Source organism: Dendropsophus ebraccatus, chromosome 7, assembly GCF_027789765.1.
Source record: "Dendropsophus ebraccatus isolate aDenEbr1 chromosome 7, aDenEbr1.pat, whole genome shotgun sequence".
NCBI classification, from domain to species: domain Eukaryota; kingdom Metazoa; phylum Chordata; class Amphibia; order Anura; family Hylidae; genus Dendropsophus; species Dendropsophus ebraccatus.
Window position 1 is genome coordinate 18,643,890 of NC_091460.1, and position 16,096 is coordinate 18,659,985.

The 16,096-nt window shown below is 45.9% G+C and overlaps 1 protein-coding gene across 9 annotated transcripts in view; it reads left to right on the forward strand.

The window, feature by feature from the left end:
* Positions 1-16,096, forward strand: part of DYSF (dysferlin) — a 203,515-nt gene that overhangs the window by 55,770 nt on the left and 131,649 nt on the right. For all 9 annotated transcript variants that reach the window (XM_069977165.1, XM_069977169.1, XM_069977161.1 and 6 more), the window contains exons 12-14: positions 8,873-8,999; positions 10,252-10,355; positions 10,707-10,775. In XM_069977165.1, the coding sequence (XP_069833266.1) occupies positions 8,873-8,999; positions 10,252-10,355; positions 10,707-10,775 (300 nt within the window). The remainder of the gene's footprint in view (positions 1-8,872; positions 9,000-10,251; positions 10,356-10,706; positions 10,776-16,096) is intronic.

Consider the following 16,096-nt stretch of genomic DNA (forward strand, 5'->3'; position numbering starts at 1 on the left):
TCACTGTATTCCCTATACCTGCTGCCATACTATATATCTATATCATAAAAATGAAAGTCTGTCTGTCCGTCTGTCCTTCTGTCTGTCTGTCCCATATCGACTTCCAAACGCCTGAACCGTTTAACCCCATATTTGGCACACAGATACATTGGGTGCCCGGGAAGGTTTTAGCGAAGGTCCCGTCCCCGCCAGATGTACAGGAGAGGAGGGGGAGGGGAAAGAGAGGCGCCCCATAGAGATGAATGGGAAAATCTCCTCACTGCACACACAGCTGATATAATTAGCTGCAGCAGACACGGCAGTTGGAGCCTTAGCAACCAATAGGATTACTGCTTTCATTTTTACAGGGAGCAATGGTTGCTAGGGAAGCTGCCTCACAACATCCACATTAATAACTGGTAGACCCCCTACTCCATCTATACAGTACATGTATACAGGACCCCCTACTCCATCTATACAGTACATGTATATACAGGACCCCCTACTCCCATCTATACAGTACATATATATACAGGACCCCCTACTCCATCTATACAGGACATGTATACAGGACCCCCTACTCCATCTATACAGTACATGTATATACAGGGCCCCCTACTCCATCTATACAGTACATGTATATACAGGACCCCCTACTCCATCTATACAGTACATGTATATACAGGACCCCCTACTCCATCTATACAGTACATGTATATACAGGGCCCCCTACTCCATCTATACAGTACATATATATACAGGACCCCCTACTCCATCTATACAGTACATGTATATACAGGACCCCCTACTCCATCTATACAGTACATATATATACAGGACCCCCTACTCCATCTATACAGTACATATATATACAGGGCCCCCTACTCCATCTATACAGTACATGTATATACAGGACCCCCTACTCCATCTATACAGTACATGTATATACAGGGCCCCCTACTCCATCTATACAGTACATGTATATACAGGACCCCCTACTCCATCTATACAGTACATGTATATACAGGGCCCCCTACTCCATCTATACAGTACATGTATACAGGACCTCCTACTCCATCTATACAGTACATGTATACAGGACCCCCTACTCCATCTATACAGTACATGTATACAGGACCCCCTACTCCATCTATACAGTACATGTATACAGGACCCCCTACTCCATCTATACATGTATACAGGCCCCCCTACTCCATCTATACAGTACATGTATATACAGGACCCCCTACTCCAACTATACAGTACATGTATATACAGAACCCCCTACTCCATCTATACAGTACATGTATATACAGGACCCCCTACTCCATCTATACAGTACATGTATATACAGGACCCCCTACTCCATCTATACAGTACATGTATATACAGGGCACTACAGGTATACCAAACTGTGACTGGGTAACACTGCCACACCAGACCTGACCAATACCGCCATACTGTGCTGGATAACACCGCCATACCAGACCTGACCAATACCGCCATACTGTGACTGGAAAACACTGCCAGACCTGACCAATACCGCCATACTGTGCTGGATAACACCGCCATACCAGACCTGACCAATACCGCCATACTGTGACTGGATAACACTGCCACACCAGACCTGACCAATACCGCCATACTGTGCTGGATAACACCACCATACCAGACCTGACCAATAGTGCCATACTGTGCTGGATAACACTGTCATAACACGCCTGACCAATACCGCCACACTGTGACTGGGTAACACCTCCATACCAGACCTGACCAATACCGCCACACTGTGACTGGATAACACCTCCATACCAGACCTGACCAATACCGCCATACTGTGACTGGATAACACTGCCACACCAGACCTGACCAATGCCTCCATACTGTGCTGGATAACACCGCCATACCAGACCTGACCAATACCACCATACTGTGACTGGATAACACTGCCACACCAGACCTGACCAATACCGCCATACTGTGCTGGATAACACCGCCATACCAGACCTGACCAATACCGCCATACTGTGACTGGATAACACTGCCACACCAGACCTGACCAATACCGCCACACTGTGCTGGATAACACCGCCATACTAGACTTGACCAATACCGCCATACGGTGCTGGATAACACTGTCATAACACGCCTGACCAATACCGCCACACTGTGACTGGTTAACACCACCGCACCAGACCTGACCAATACCGCCATACTGTGACTGGATAACACTGCCATACCAGACCTGACCAATACTGCCACACTGTGACTGGATAACACTGCCAGACCTGACCAATACCGCCATACTGTGACTGGATAACACTGCCATACCAGACCTGACCAATACCGCCATACTGTGACTGGGTAACACTGCCACACCAGACCTGACCAATACTGCCATACTGTGACTGGATAACACCGCTATACCAGACCTGACCAATACCGCCATAACCCCCTCGAAAAGACACCAGATTTTCTGGCAAGTCTGAACGGGAGGGTACTGCCCCTCTGCAAGGTGCTACCCTACGCACCAGACCATGGGTGCCTAATGGTAAATACGACCCTGCAGGTATACAGGACACTACAGGTATACAGGACACTGACACTTTATACCCGGGAAGCGCTGGGTACATTTTCTAGTCTATATAATAAAAATCAAAGTCTGTCTGTCTGTCCCAAATAGACTTCCAAACGCCTGAACCGTTTGACCCCAAATTTGGCACACAGATACATTGGGTGCCCGGGAAGGTTTTAGCGAAGGTCCCGTCCCCGCCAGATGTACAGGAGGGGAGGGGGAGGGGGAAGAGCGGCGCCCCATAGAGATGAATTGGAAAATCTTCACACTGCAAACACAGGTGATATAATTAGCTGCAGCAGACACGGCAGTTGGAGCCTTAGCAACCAATAGGATTACTGCTTTCATTTTCACAGGGAGCAATGGTTGCTAGGGAAGCTGCCTCACAACATCCACAGTAATAACTGGTAGACCCCCTACTCCAACTATACAGTACATGTATACAGGACCCCCTACTCCATCCATACAGTACATGTATATACAGGACCCCCTACTCCATCTATACAGTACATGTATACAGGACCCCCTACTCCATCTATACAGTACATGTATATACAGGGCCCCCTACTCCATCTATACAGTACATGTATATACAGGAGCCCCCTACTCCATCTATACAGTACATGTATATACAGGACCCCCTACTCCATCTATACAGTACATGTATATACAGGACCCCCTACTCCATCTATACAGTACATGCAGGGCCGTTTTAATACATTGGTGGGCCCAGTGCACAGCCCTCAAGAGTGGGCCCCCCCTTCCCTTTCGGCACATTGTATAATGTACTGAATTTGCCCCCACACTGTATCAAGAGCCCCAATACATACAGTAGTTACCTTATAACACTATTTCCACCATACAGTGATTACATATTACATAAAAACTGCACTAAACAAAACAGAAAGATATCACCAATTATACCATTACATAATACCGCCACATCGTGACCCCTAACACTACAACCCTATAACAGAGTGCAGTTACATCCAGTGACTCACCGGGGGCGTCTTCTCCGATCAGAGTCTGTCACCTTTTCTTTTTCTCTCCATCCAGCCTGGGCCACCTTGAAGTCTTCTCCTGGCTGTGAATCTTCTCTCCAGAATCTGCCAGACAAATATTTTAGGCTCCAACACATACAGTAGTTAGGTCCCTTGTACCCCTATACAGTAGTTACACCCCTCTGTACCCCTACATAGTTACACCCCTCTGTGCCTCCATAGTTTTAAGGTGTCCCTGTAGTATATAGACCCTCATGTGCTCCTCTAGTTATATACAGTCCTGCTGTGCGCTCCCCCATTAGTATATAGCCCCCCTGTGCACTCTCCCCAGTAGTATATAGCCCCCCCCTGTGCTCTCCCACAATAGTATATAGCCCCCCTGTGCTCTCCCACAATAGTATATAGCCCCCCTGTGCTCTCCCCCAATAGTATATAGCCCCCCTGTGCTCTCCAATAGTATATAGACCCCTATGCTCTCCCACAATAGTATATAGCCCCCTTGTGCTCTCCCCCAATAGTATATAGCCCCCCTGTGCTCCCCCCCAATAGTATATAGCCCCCTGTGCTCTCCCCAATAGTATATAGCCCCCCTGTGCTCTCCATAATATATAGCCCCCCTGTGCTCTCCCCCATAGTATATAGACCCCTGTGCTCCCCAATAGTATATAGCTCCCCTGTGCTCCCCAATAGTATATAGCCCCCTGTGCTCCCCAATAGTATATAGCCCCCTGTGCTCCACCATAGTATATAGCCCCCTGTGCTCCCCAGTAGTATATAGCTCCCCTGTGCTCCCCAGTAGTATATAGCTCCCCTGTGCTCCCCCATAGTATATAGCTTCCCTGTGCTCCCCATAGTATATAGACCCCTGTGCTCCCCAGTAGTATATAGCTCCCCTGTGCTCCCCCATAGTATATAGCCCCCCTGTGCTCCCCCATAGTATATAGACCCCTGTGCTCCCCATAGTATATAGACCCCTGTGCTCCCAAGTAGTATATAGTCCCCTGTGCTTCCCCATAGTATATAGCTCCCCTGTGCTCCCCCATAGTATATAGCCCCCTGTGCTCCCCCATAGTATATAACTTCCCTGTGCTCCCCCATAGTATATAGCTCCCTGTGCTCCCCCATAGTATATAGCTCCTCTGTGCTCCCCCATAGTATATAGCTCCCCTGTGCTCCCCAATAGTGTATAGCCCCCTGTGCTCCCCCATAGTATATAGCCCCCCTGTGCTCCCCATAATATATAGCTCCCCTGTGCTCCCCCATAGTATATAGCTCCCCCATAGTATATAGCTCCCCTGTGCTCCCCGATAGTATATAGCTCCCCTGTGCTCCCCCATAGTATATTGCTCCCCTGTGCTCCCCCATAGTATATAGCTCCCCTGTGCTCCCCCATAGTATATAGACCCCTGTGCTCCCCATAGTATATAGACCCCTGTGCTCCCAAGTAGTATATAGTCCCCTGTGCTTCCCCATAGTATATAGCTCCCCTGTGCTCCCCCATAGTATATAGCCCCCTGTGCTCCCCCATAGTATATAACTTCCCTGTGCTCCCCCATAGTATATAGCTCCCTGTGCTCCCCCATAGTATATAGCTCCTCTGTGCTCCCCCATAGTATATAGCTCCCCTGTGCTCCCCAATAGTGTATAGCCCCCTGTGCTCCCCCATAGTATATAGCCCCCCTGTGCTCCTCATAATATATAGCTCCCCTGTGCTCCCCCATAGTATATAGCTCCCCTGTGCTCCCCGATAGTATATAGCTCCCCTGTGCTCCCCCATAGTATATTGCTCCCCTGTGCTCCCCCATAGTATATAGCTCCCCTGTGCTCCCCCATAGTATATAGCTCCCCTGTGCTCCCCCATAGTATATAGCTTCCCTGTGCTCCCCCATAGTATATAGCTCCCCTGTGCTCCCCAGTAGTATATAGCCCCCTGTGCTCCCCCATAGTATATAGCTCCCCTGTGCTCCCCAATAGTATATAGCCCCCTGTGCTCCCCCATAGTATATAGCCCCCTGTGCCCCCCCATAGTATATAGCCCCCTGTGCTCCCCCATAGTATATAGCTCCCCTGTGCTCCCCCATAGTATATAGCTCCCTGTGCTCCCCCATAGTATATAGCTCCCTGTGCTCCCCAATAGTATATAGCCCCCTGTGCTCCCCCATAGTATATAGCTCCCCTGTGCTCCCCCATAGTATATAGCTCCCCTGTGCTCCCCAGTAGTATATAGCCCCCTGTGCTCCCCCATAGTATATAGCTCCCCTGTGCTCCCCCATAGTATATAGCCCCCTGTGCCCCCCCATAGTATATAGCCCCCTGCGCTCCCCAATAGTATATAGCTCCCCCTCCCATACAACATTGAAAAAAACAAACACTGTTACTCACCTAGGTCCACGCGTTCCTCTTCTCTTCCCTCTTGTGGCCGCACTTCCTGCAGTCACAAGAGGCTGCACTCCCCTCACCCTCGCGCCGACGCTCAAGTGAAGTCGGGCGCTAGAGGGAGAGTGCGGCCTCTTGTGACTGCAGGAAGTGCGGCCACAAGAGTGACTGACAGGGAGGGAGCCAATGGCTCCCTCTCTGTCAGTGTCGCTGCTGCTGCAGCGCTGAAGCGCCGCAGCAGCAGCGGGCGGGGGCAGCGCCAGACGGGGGGGCCCTGCAGGGGGCGCCATGGAGGGGTAAGTAGATTACCCATCCATGGCGCTCCCCCCTGACAGGCTGGTGGCCGGAGCCCTGTGCGACCGTATTGGTCGCACATAGCAACGGCCGGCCTGCTCGGGGGGGCCCCTTTAACCAGTGGGCCCGGTGCACGTGCACCATGTGCCCTCTGGTTAAAGCGGCCCTGAGTACATGTATATACAGGACCCCCTACTCCATCTATACAGTACATGTATATACAGGACCCCCTACTCCATCTATACAGTACATGTATACAGGACCCCCTACTTCATCTATACAGTACATATATATACAGGACCCCCTACTCCATCTATACAGTACATATATATACAGGACCCCCTACTCCATCTATACAGTACATGTATACAGGACCCCCTACTCCATCTATACAGTACATGTATATACAGGGCCCCCTACTCCATCTATACAGTACATGTATATACAGGGCCCCCTACTGCATCTATACAGTACATGTATATACAGGACCCCCTACTCCATCTATACAGTACATGTATATACAGGGCACTACAGGTATACCAAACTGTGACTGGATAACACTGCCATACCAGACCTGACCAATACCACCATACCATGACTGGATAACACCGCCACACCAGACCTGACCAATACTACCATACTGTGACTGGGTAACACTGTCATAACACACCTGACCAATACCATCATACTATGACTGGAAAAAACTGCTATACCAGACCTGACCAATACCGCCATACTGTAACTGGATAACACTGTCATACCACACCTGACCAATACGGCCATACTGTGACTGGATAACACTGCCATACCAGACCTGACCAATACCGCCATACTATGACTGGATAACATTGCCATACCACACCTGACCAATACCGCCATACTGTGACTGGATAACACTGCCATACCACACCTGACCAATACCTCCATACTGTGACTGGATAACACCACTATACCAGACCTGACCAATACCGCCACATTGTGACTGGAGAACACCGCCACACCAGAACTGACCAATACCGCCATACTGTGACTCGATAACACCGCCATACCAGAAATGACCAATACCGACACACTGTGACTAAATAACACTGCCATGCCAGACCTGACCAATGGAAATGAACTATACCCTACAGGTATACAGGACCTACACCAACTCTATACTACAGGTATACAGCACCTTCACCAACTCTTTAATACAGGTATACAGGACCCCAAAGCTATATACTACAGGTATACTGGAACTCCACCAACTATATACTACAGGTATACAGGACCCCAAACTATACACTACAGGTATACAGGACCCCAAAGCTATATACTACAGGTATACAGGAACTCCGCCAACTATATACTACAGGTATATAGGACCCCAAACTATACACTACAGGTATACAGGACCTCCACAAACTCTATACTACAGTTATACAGGACCCTCAAACTATGCACTACAGGTATACAGGACCCCCGAACTATATACTGAAGGTATACAAGACCTCCACCAACTATACATTACAGGTATACAGCACCAACTATATACTACAGGTATACAGGACCCCCGAACTATACAGTACAGGTATACAGGACCTTCACCAACTGTACACTGCAGGTATACAGGACCTCCCTCAACTATACACTACAGGTATACAGCCCCCCAACTACACACTACAGGTATACAGGACCCCCCCAACTATACACTATAGGTATACAGCCCCCCCCAACTATGCACTACAGATATGCGAGACCCCTAAAAATTATACATTGTGGGTATACAGAACCCCTCCAACTATGCACTACAGGTATACACTAATTCCACTGATTAACTTAGATGAAACAATACCTTTAGCTTGGCCTCCTGGGCACCTTAGAACAAATCTAATTAACACACTGACACTTTATACCCGGGCAGCGCCGGGTACATTTTCTAGTATATATATATATATATATATATATATATATATATATATATACATACACACCTATACCTGCCGGTATGCTATATATACACCTGTACCTGCTGCCATACTGTATACACACCTATACCTGCCGCCATACTAGACCCCTCCAGTATCTCCTACCATGTCTGATCTGCAGCATTGCAGATCTTGGGAAGGATGTTGGAAGGGCTACAAACACACCAAATGGTCCTGACCTTAAAGGGATACTCCGGTAAAAGTAAACCTTTCAAATCAACTGGTTTCAGAAAGGTATAAAGCTTGGTAATTTACTTCTATTTAAATATCGTAAGTCTTTCAGTACTTATCAGCTGCTGTATGTCCTGCAGGAAGTGGTGTATTCTCTCCAGTCTGACACAGTGCTCTGTATTGCCACCTCTGTCCATGTCAGGAACTGTGCAGAGCAGCAGCAAATCCTCATAGAAAACCTGTTCTGCTCTGGACAGCAGAGGGCACTGTGTCAGACTGGAAAGAATACACCACTTCCTGCAGGACATACGGCAGCTGATAAATACTGGAAGACTGTAAATTTCTAAACTTAAGCAAATTACAAATCTGTATAACTTTTTGATACCTCTACCTGTTTATTTGATTTTTTTGCTGGAGTACCCCTTTAAGAATTGATTGTGGAGTTTATGTGTATACCTAGGGTGCTGCTCTTCCTCTGTTATAAATGGCCTGGTCTTTATCTATAGGTGGAAAAGAAGGAATCCATAGAGGAGAAAGAAGACATAGAGGGGAACCTGCTGCGTCCTGCGGGGGTAGCACTACGTGGGGCCCATTTGACCCTCAGAGTCTTCCGTGCAGAAGATCTGCCACAGAGTAAGTAGTGACAGGGCCGGGAGCAATCATGGTCCTTGTTCTGATAGTGGATACAAGGCGCAGGATGAGAAACTTAGCTGTGTCCTTGGCATCGGCCGGCCGTATATAGATACACCTGCTTGGTGCCAAGTGGCAAGGTTTGTACTGGGTTGGGTTTACCTTTGGGTATACATCTTAGGCTCCGTTCACACAAAGCAAAACTGCTCACATTTGCTCAGTGTGAACATACCTTAAGTGTCCCAGACAGGTATACCCCTGGTGTTATCTAGCCTTAGAAAAACATGGCCACTATCTTCCAAAGACAGCACCACTTTTGTCTCCAGTTTGGGTGTTCCATTGAAGTGAATGGAGCTTAAAGGGGTACTATAACGAAAATCTTTTTCTTTCAAATCAACTGGTTTCAGATGGTTATATAGATTTGTAATTTACTTCTATTTAAAAATCTCAAGTCTCCCAGTACTTATTAGCTGCTGTATGTCCTGCAGGAAGTTATGCATTCTTTCCAGTCTGACACAGTGCTCTCTGCTGCCACCTCTGTCCATGTCAGGAACTGTCTACAGCAGGAGCGGTTTTCTATGGGGATTTGCCACTGCTCTGGACAGTTCCTGACATGGACAGAGGTGGCAGCAGAGAGCAGTGTCAGACTGGAAAGAATACATAACTTCCTGCAGGACATACAGCAGCTGATAAGTATGGGAAGACTGGAGATTTTTAAATAAAAGTAAATTACAAATCTATATAACTTTCTGACACCAATTGATTTGAAAGAAAAAGGTTACCCCTTTAATAGCAACCCATACCTGAACTGGAGACGAGAGTGGTGCTGTCTCTGGAAGAAAGTGGCCATGCTTTTCTAAGGCTGGATAACCACTTTAACAAAGTCCTGTAATGTGTATGGAGCGTCATCATGAGAAGAGAATGGTCGGACATGTTGAATTTAATTTGTTCTAGTGGAGATAAGCCGCCATGAGGGGAGTTTGGCGCCAGTAATCATGACCTCATGCTGCTACTAATGGGGTTAGCCTAGAACCCGAGCCTCCACCATATTTGGTGCCAGTGTGTTTACTAGATCACCAGGAAAGTCACCTAAGACCCCTTTACCATCATGATTTGTAAGGATTAGAAAAACATGGCCTCTTTCATCTAACAACAGCGCCACCCATGTCCACAGGTTGTGTGGGGTATTGCAGTTTAGTCTATTTACTTCTATGGCGCTCTGGTGACCTGCTCTCTCTTCTCTCTCCCCTGTCAGTGGATGACGCCGTCTTAGACAACATCAAGCAGATCTTCGGGGTTGACAGTAACAAGAAAAACCTGGTGGATCCTTTTGTAGAAATCAGTTTTGCAGGGAAGATGGTGAGTAACTTTTATTACTATTGTACAATGGTTGGTTCTTTGTCCACTTGTTACAAGACTGCAGTAACACCTCTTACCTCCAGGTGGTGCTACTGCTCCATGCCTGGATATAGATACACCTACAGTACTGCTTATAGGCTTCTATAGACACATATATCCTCACCTGTATGTTCTCCTTCCACAGATCAGGCCTTATGATTTGTTTATGTTAGTGATGTATGAGAGTATATAATCCCCTATAGGTGATGGTTCTGTATATAAGGCCCAGCTCATGTGTCCATACATACATCTATAAGGGACATTATCAGACATTGGGGGTGACCCGTATACTCTGGTATTATTACATTGTAGATTTGCAGTAAGATATTGGAGAAAAACGCCAATCCTCAATGGAACCAGAGCATCACGTTACCCATCAGGGTGAGTACCGACCATAGTGCAGATAATATCTGTGTATAGTATATATTATATATCCCAACTACCAGGTCCCATATACAGTATATCCCATCACACTGCCCTATATACTGTATATCCCATCACACTGCCCCATATACTGTATATATACCATCACACTGCCCCATATACTGTATATCCCATCACACTGCCCCATATACTGTATATCCCATCACAGTGCCCTATATACTGTATATCCCATCACAGTGCCCCATATATTGTATATCCCATCACAGTGCCCTATATACTGTATATCCCATCACACTGCCCTATATACTGTATATATACCATCACACTGCCCTATATACTGTATATCCCATCACAGTGCCCCATATATTGTATATCCCATCACAGTGCCCTATATACTGTATATCCCATCACAGTGCCCCATATACTGTATATCCCATCACACTACCCCATATACTGTATATCCCATCACACTGCCCCATATACTGTATATATATATATACCATCACACTGCCCTATATACTATATATTATCTTCACACTGCCCCATATACTGTATATCCCATCACACTGCCCCATATACTGTATATCCCCATCACACTGCCCCATATACTGTATATCCCATCACACTGCCCTATATACTGTATATATATACCATCACACTGCCCCATATACTGTATATCCCATCACACTGCCCCATATACTGTATATCCCATCACACTGCCCCATATACTGTATATCCCATCACACTGCCCCATATACTGTATATCCCATCACAGTGCCCCATATACTGTATATCCCATCACACTGCCCCATATACTGTATATCCCATCACAGTGCCCCATATGCTGTATATCCCATCACAGTGCCCCATATACAGTATATCCCATCACACTGCCCTATATACTGTATATCCCCATCACAGTGCCCCATATACTGTATATTACATCACACTGCTCCATATACTGTATATCCCATCACAGTGCCCCATATACTGTATATCCCATCACAGTGCCCCATATACTGTATATCCCATCACACTGCCCCATATACTGTATATCCCCATCACAGTGCCTCATATACTGTATATCCCATCACAGTGCCCCATATACTGTAGATCCCATCACACTGCCCTATATACTGTATATCCCCATCACACTGCCCCATATACTGTATATATACCATCACACTGCCCTATATACTGTATATCCCATCACACTGCCCCATATACTGTATATCCCATCACACTGCCCCATATACTGTATATCCCATGACAGTGCCCCATATACTGTATATCCCATCACACTGCCCTATATACTGTATATCCCATCACAGTGCCCCATATACTGTATATCCCATCACAGTGCCCCATATACAGTATATCCCATCACACTGCCCTATATACTGTATATCCCCATCACAGTGCCCCATATACTGTATATTACATCACACTGCTCCATATACTGTATATCCCATCACACTGCCCCATATACTGTATATCCCATCACACTGCCCCATATACTGTATATCCCATCACAGTGCCCCATATACTGTATATCCCATCACACTGCCTCATATACTGTATATCCCATCACACTGCCCCATATACTGTATATCCCATCACAGTGCCCCATATACTGTAGATCCCATCACACTGCCCCATATACTGTATATATACCATCACACTGCCCTATATACTGTATATCCCATCACAGTGCCCCATATACTGTATATCCTGTCACAGGGCCCCATATACTGTATATCCCATCACACTGCCCCATATACTGTATATCCCATCACAGTGCCCCATATACTGTATATCCCATCACACTGCCCCATATATTGTATATCCCATCACAGTGCCCCATATACTGTATATATACCATCACACTGCCTCATATACTGTATATCCCATCACAGTGCCCCATATACTGTATATCCCATCACACTGCCCCATTTACTGTATATATATATATATACCATCACACTGCCCTATATACTGTGTATCCCATCACACTGCCCCATATACTGTATATATACCATCACACTGCCCTATATACTGTATATCCCATCACACTGCCCTATATACTGTATATCCCATCACAGTGCCCCATATACTGTATATACCATCACACTGCCCTATATACTGTATATCCCATCACACTGCCCTATATACTGTATATCCCATCACACTGCCCCCATATACTGTATATCCCATCACACTGCCCTATATACTGTATATCCCCATCACAGTGCCCCATATACTGTATATCCCATCACACTGCCCCATATACTGTATATCCCATCACAGTGCCCCATATACTGTATATCCCATCACACTGCCCCAAATACTGTATATCCCATCACACTGCCCTATATACTGTATATCCCATCACACTGCCCCATATACTGTATATCCCATCACACTGCTCCATATACTGTATATCCCATCACAGTGCCCCATATATTGTATATCCCATCACAGTGCCCCATATACTGTATATCCCATCACACTGCCCCATATACTGTATATCCCATCACAGTGCCCCATATACTGTATATCCCATCACACTGCCCCAAATACTGTATATCCCATCACACTGCCCTATATACTGTATATCCCATCACACTGCCCTATATACTGTATATCCCATCACACTGCCCCAAATACTGTATATCCCATCACACTGCCCCAAATACTGTATATCCCCATCACACTGCCCCAAATACTGTATATCCCATCACACTGCCCCATATACTGTATATCCCATCACACTGCCCCATATACTGTATATCCCATCACACTGCACCATATACTGTATATATATACCATCACACTGCCCTATATACTGTATATCCCATCACACTGCCCCATATACTGTATATCCCATCACACTGCCCCATATACTGTATATATATACCATCACACTGCCCTATATACTGTATATCCCATCACAGTGCCCCAAATACTGTATATCCCATCACACTGCCCCATATACTATATATGTCCATCACACTGCCCCATATACTGTATATCCCATCACACTGCCCCATATACTGTATATCCCATTACACTGCCCCATATACTGTATATCCCATCACACTGCTCTATATACTGTATATCCCCATCACAGTGTCCCATATACTGTATATCCCCATCACAGTGCCCCATATACTGTATATCCCCATCACACTGCCCCATATACTGTATATCCCCATCACACTGCCCCATATACAGTATATCCCATCACACTGCCCCATATACTGTATATCCCATCACAGTGCCCCATATACTGTATATCCCATCACACTGCCCTATATACTGTATATCCCCATCACACTGCCCCATATACTGTATATCCCATCACACTGCCCCATATACTGTATATCCCATCACACTGCCCCATATACTGTATATCCCATCACACTGCCCCATATACTGTATATCCCATCACAGTGCCCCATATACTGTATATATCCCATCACACTGCCCCATATACTGTATATCCCATCACACTGCTCCATATACTGTATATCCCATCACAGTGCCCCATATACTGTATATATCCCATCACACTGCCCCATATACTGTATATCCCATCACACTGCCCCATATACTGTATATATCCCATCACACTGCCCCATATACTGTATATCCCATCACACTGCTCCATATACTGTATATCCCATCACACTGCTCCATATACTGTATATCCCATCACACTGCCCCATATACTGTATATCCCCATCACACTGCCCTATATACTGTATATCCCATCACACTGCCCCATATACTGTATATCCCATCACACTGCTCCATATACTGTATATCCCATCACAGTGCCCCATATACTGTATATATCCCATCACACTGCCCCATATACTGTATATCCCATCACACTGCTCCATATACTGTATATCCCATCACACTGCCCCATATACTGTATATCCCATCACACTGCCCCATATACTGTATATCCCATCACAGTGCCCCATATACTGTATATCCCATCACACTGCCCCATATACTGTATATATATACCATCACACTGCCCCATATACTGTATATCCCATCACACTGCCCTATATACTGTATATCCCATCACACTGCTCTATATACTGTATATCCCCATCACACTGCCCCATATACTGTATATCCCCATCACAGTGCCCCATATATTGTATATCCCATCACAGTGCCCCATATACTGTATATCCCATCACACTGCCCCATATACTGTATATCCCCATCACACTGCCCCATATACTGTATATCCCCATCACAGTGCCCCATATACTGTATATCCCATCACAGTGCCCCATATACTGTATATCCCATCACAGTGCCCCATATACTGTATATCCCCATCACACTGCCCTATATACTGTATATCCCATCACACTGCTCTATATACTGTATATGTCCATCACACTGCCCCATATACTGTATATCCCCATCACACTGCCCCATATACTGTATATCCCCATCACACTGCCCCATATACTGTATATCCCCATCACACTGCCCCATATACTGTATATCCCCATCACACTGCCCCATATACTGTATATGTCCATCACACTGCCCCATATCCTGTATATCCCATCACAGTGCCCCATATACTGTATATCCCATCACAGTGCCCCATATACTGTATATCCCATCACACTGCCCTATATACTGTATATCCCATCACACTGCCCTATATACTGTATATCCCATCACAGTGCCCCATATACTGTATATACCATCACACTGCCCTATATACTGCATATCCAATCACACTGCCCTATATACTGTATATCCCATCACAGTGCCCCAAATACTGTATATCCCATCACAGTGCCCCATATACTGTATATCCCCATCACACTGCCTCATATACTGTATATCCCATCACACTGCCCCATATACTGTATATATATACCATCACACTGCCCTATATACTGTATATCCCATCACACTGCCCCATATATTGTATATCCCATCACAGTGCCCCATATACTGTATATATACCATCACACTGCCTCATATACTGTATATCCCATCACAGTGCCCCATATACTGTATATCCCATCACACTGCCCCATTTACTGTATATATATATATATACCATCACACTGCCCTATATACTGTGTATCCCATCACACTGCCCCATATACTGTATATATACCATCACACTGCCCTATATACTGTATATCCCATCACACTGCCCTATATACTGTATATCCCATCACAGTGCCCCATATACTGTATATACCATCACACTGCCCTATATACTGTATATCCCATCACACTGCCCTATATACTGTATATCCCAT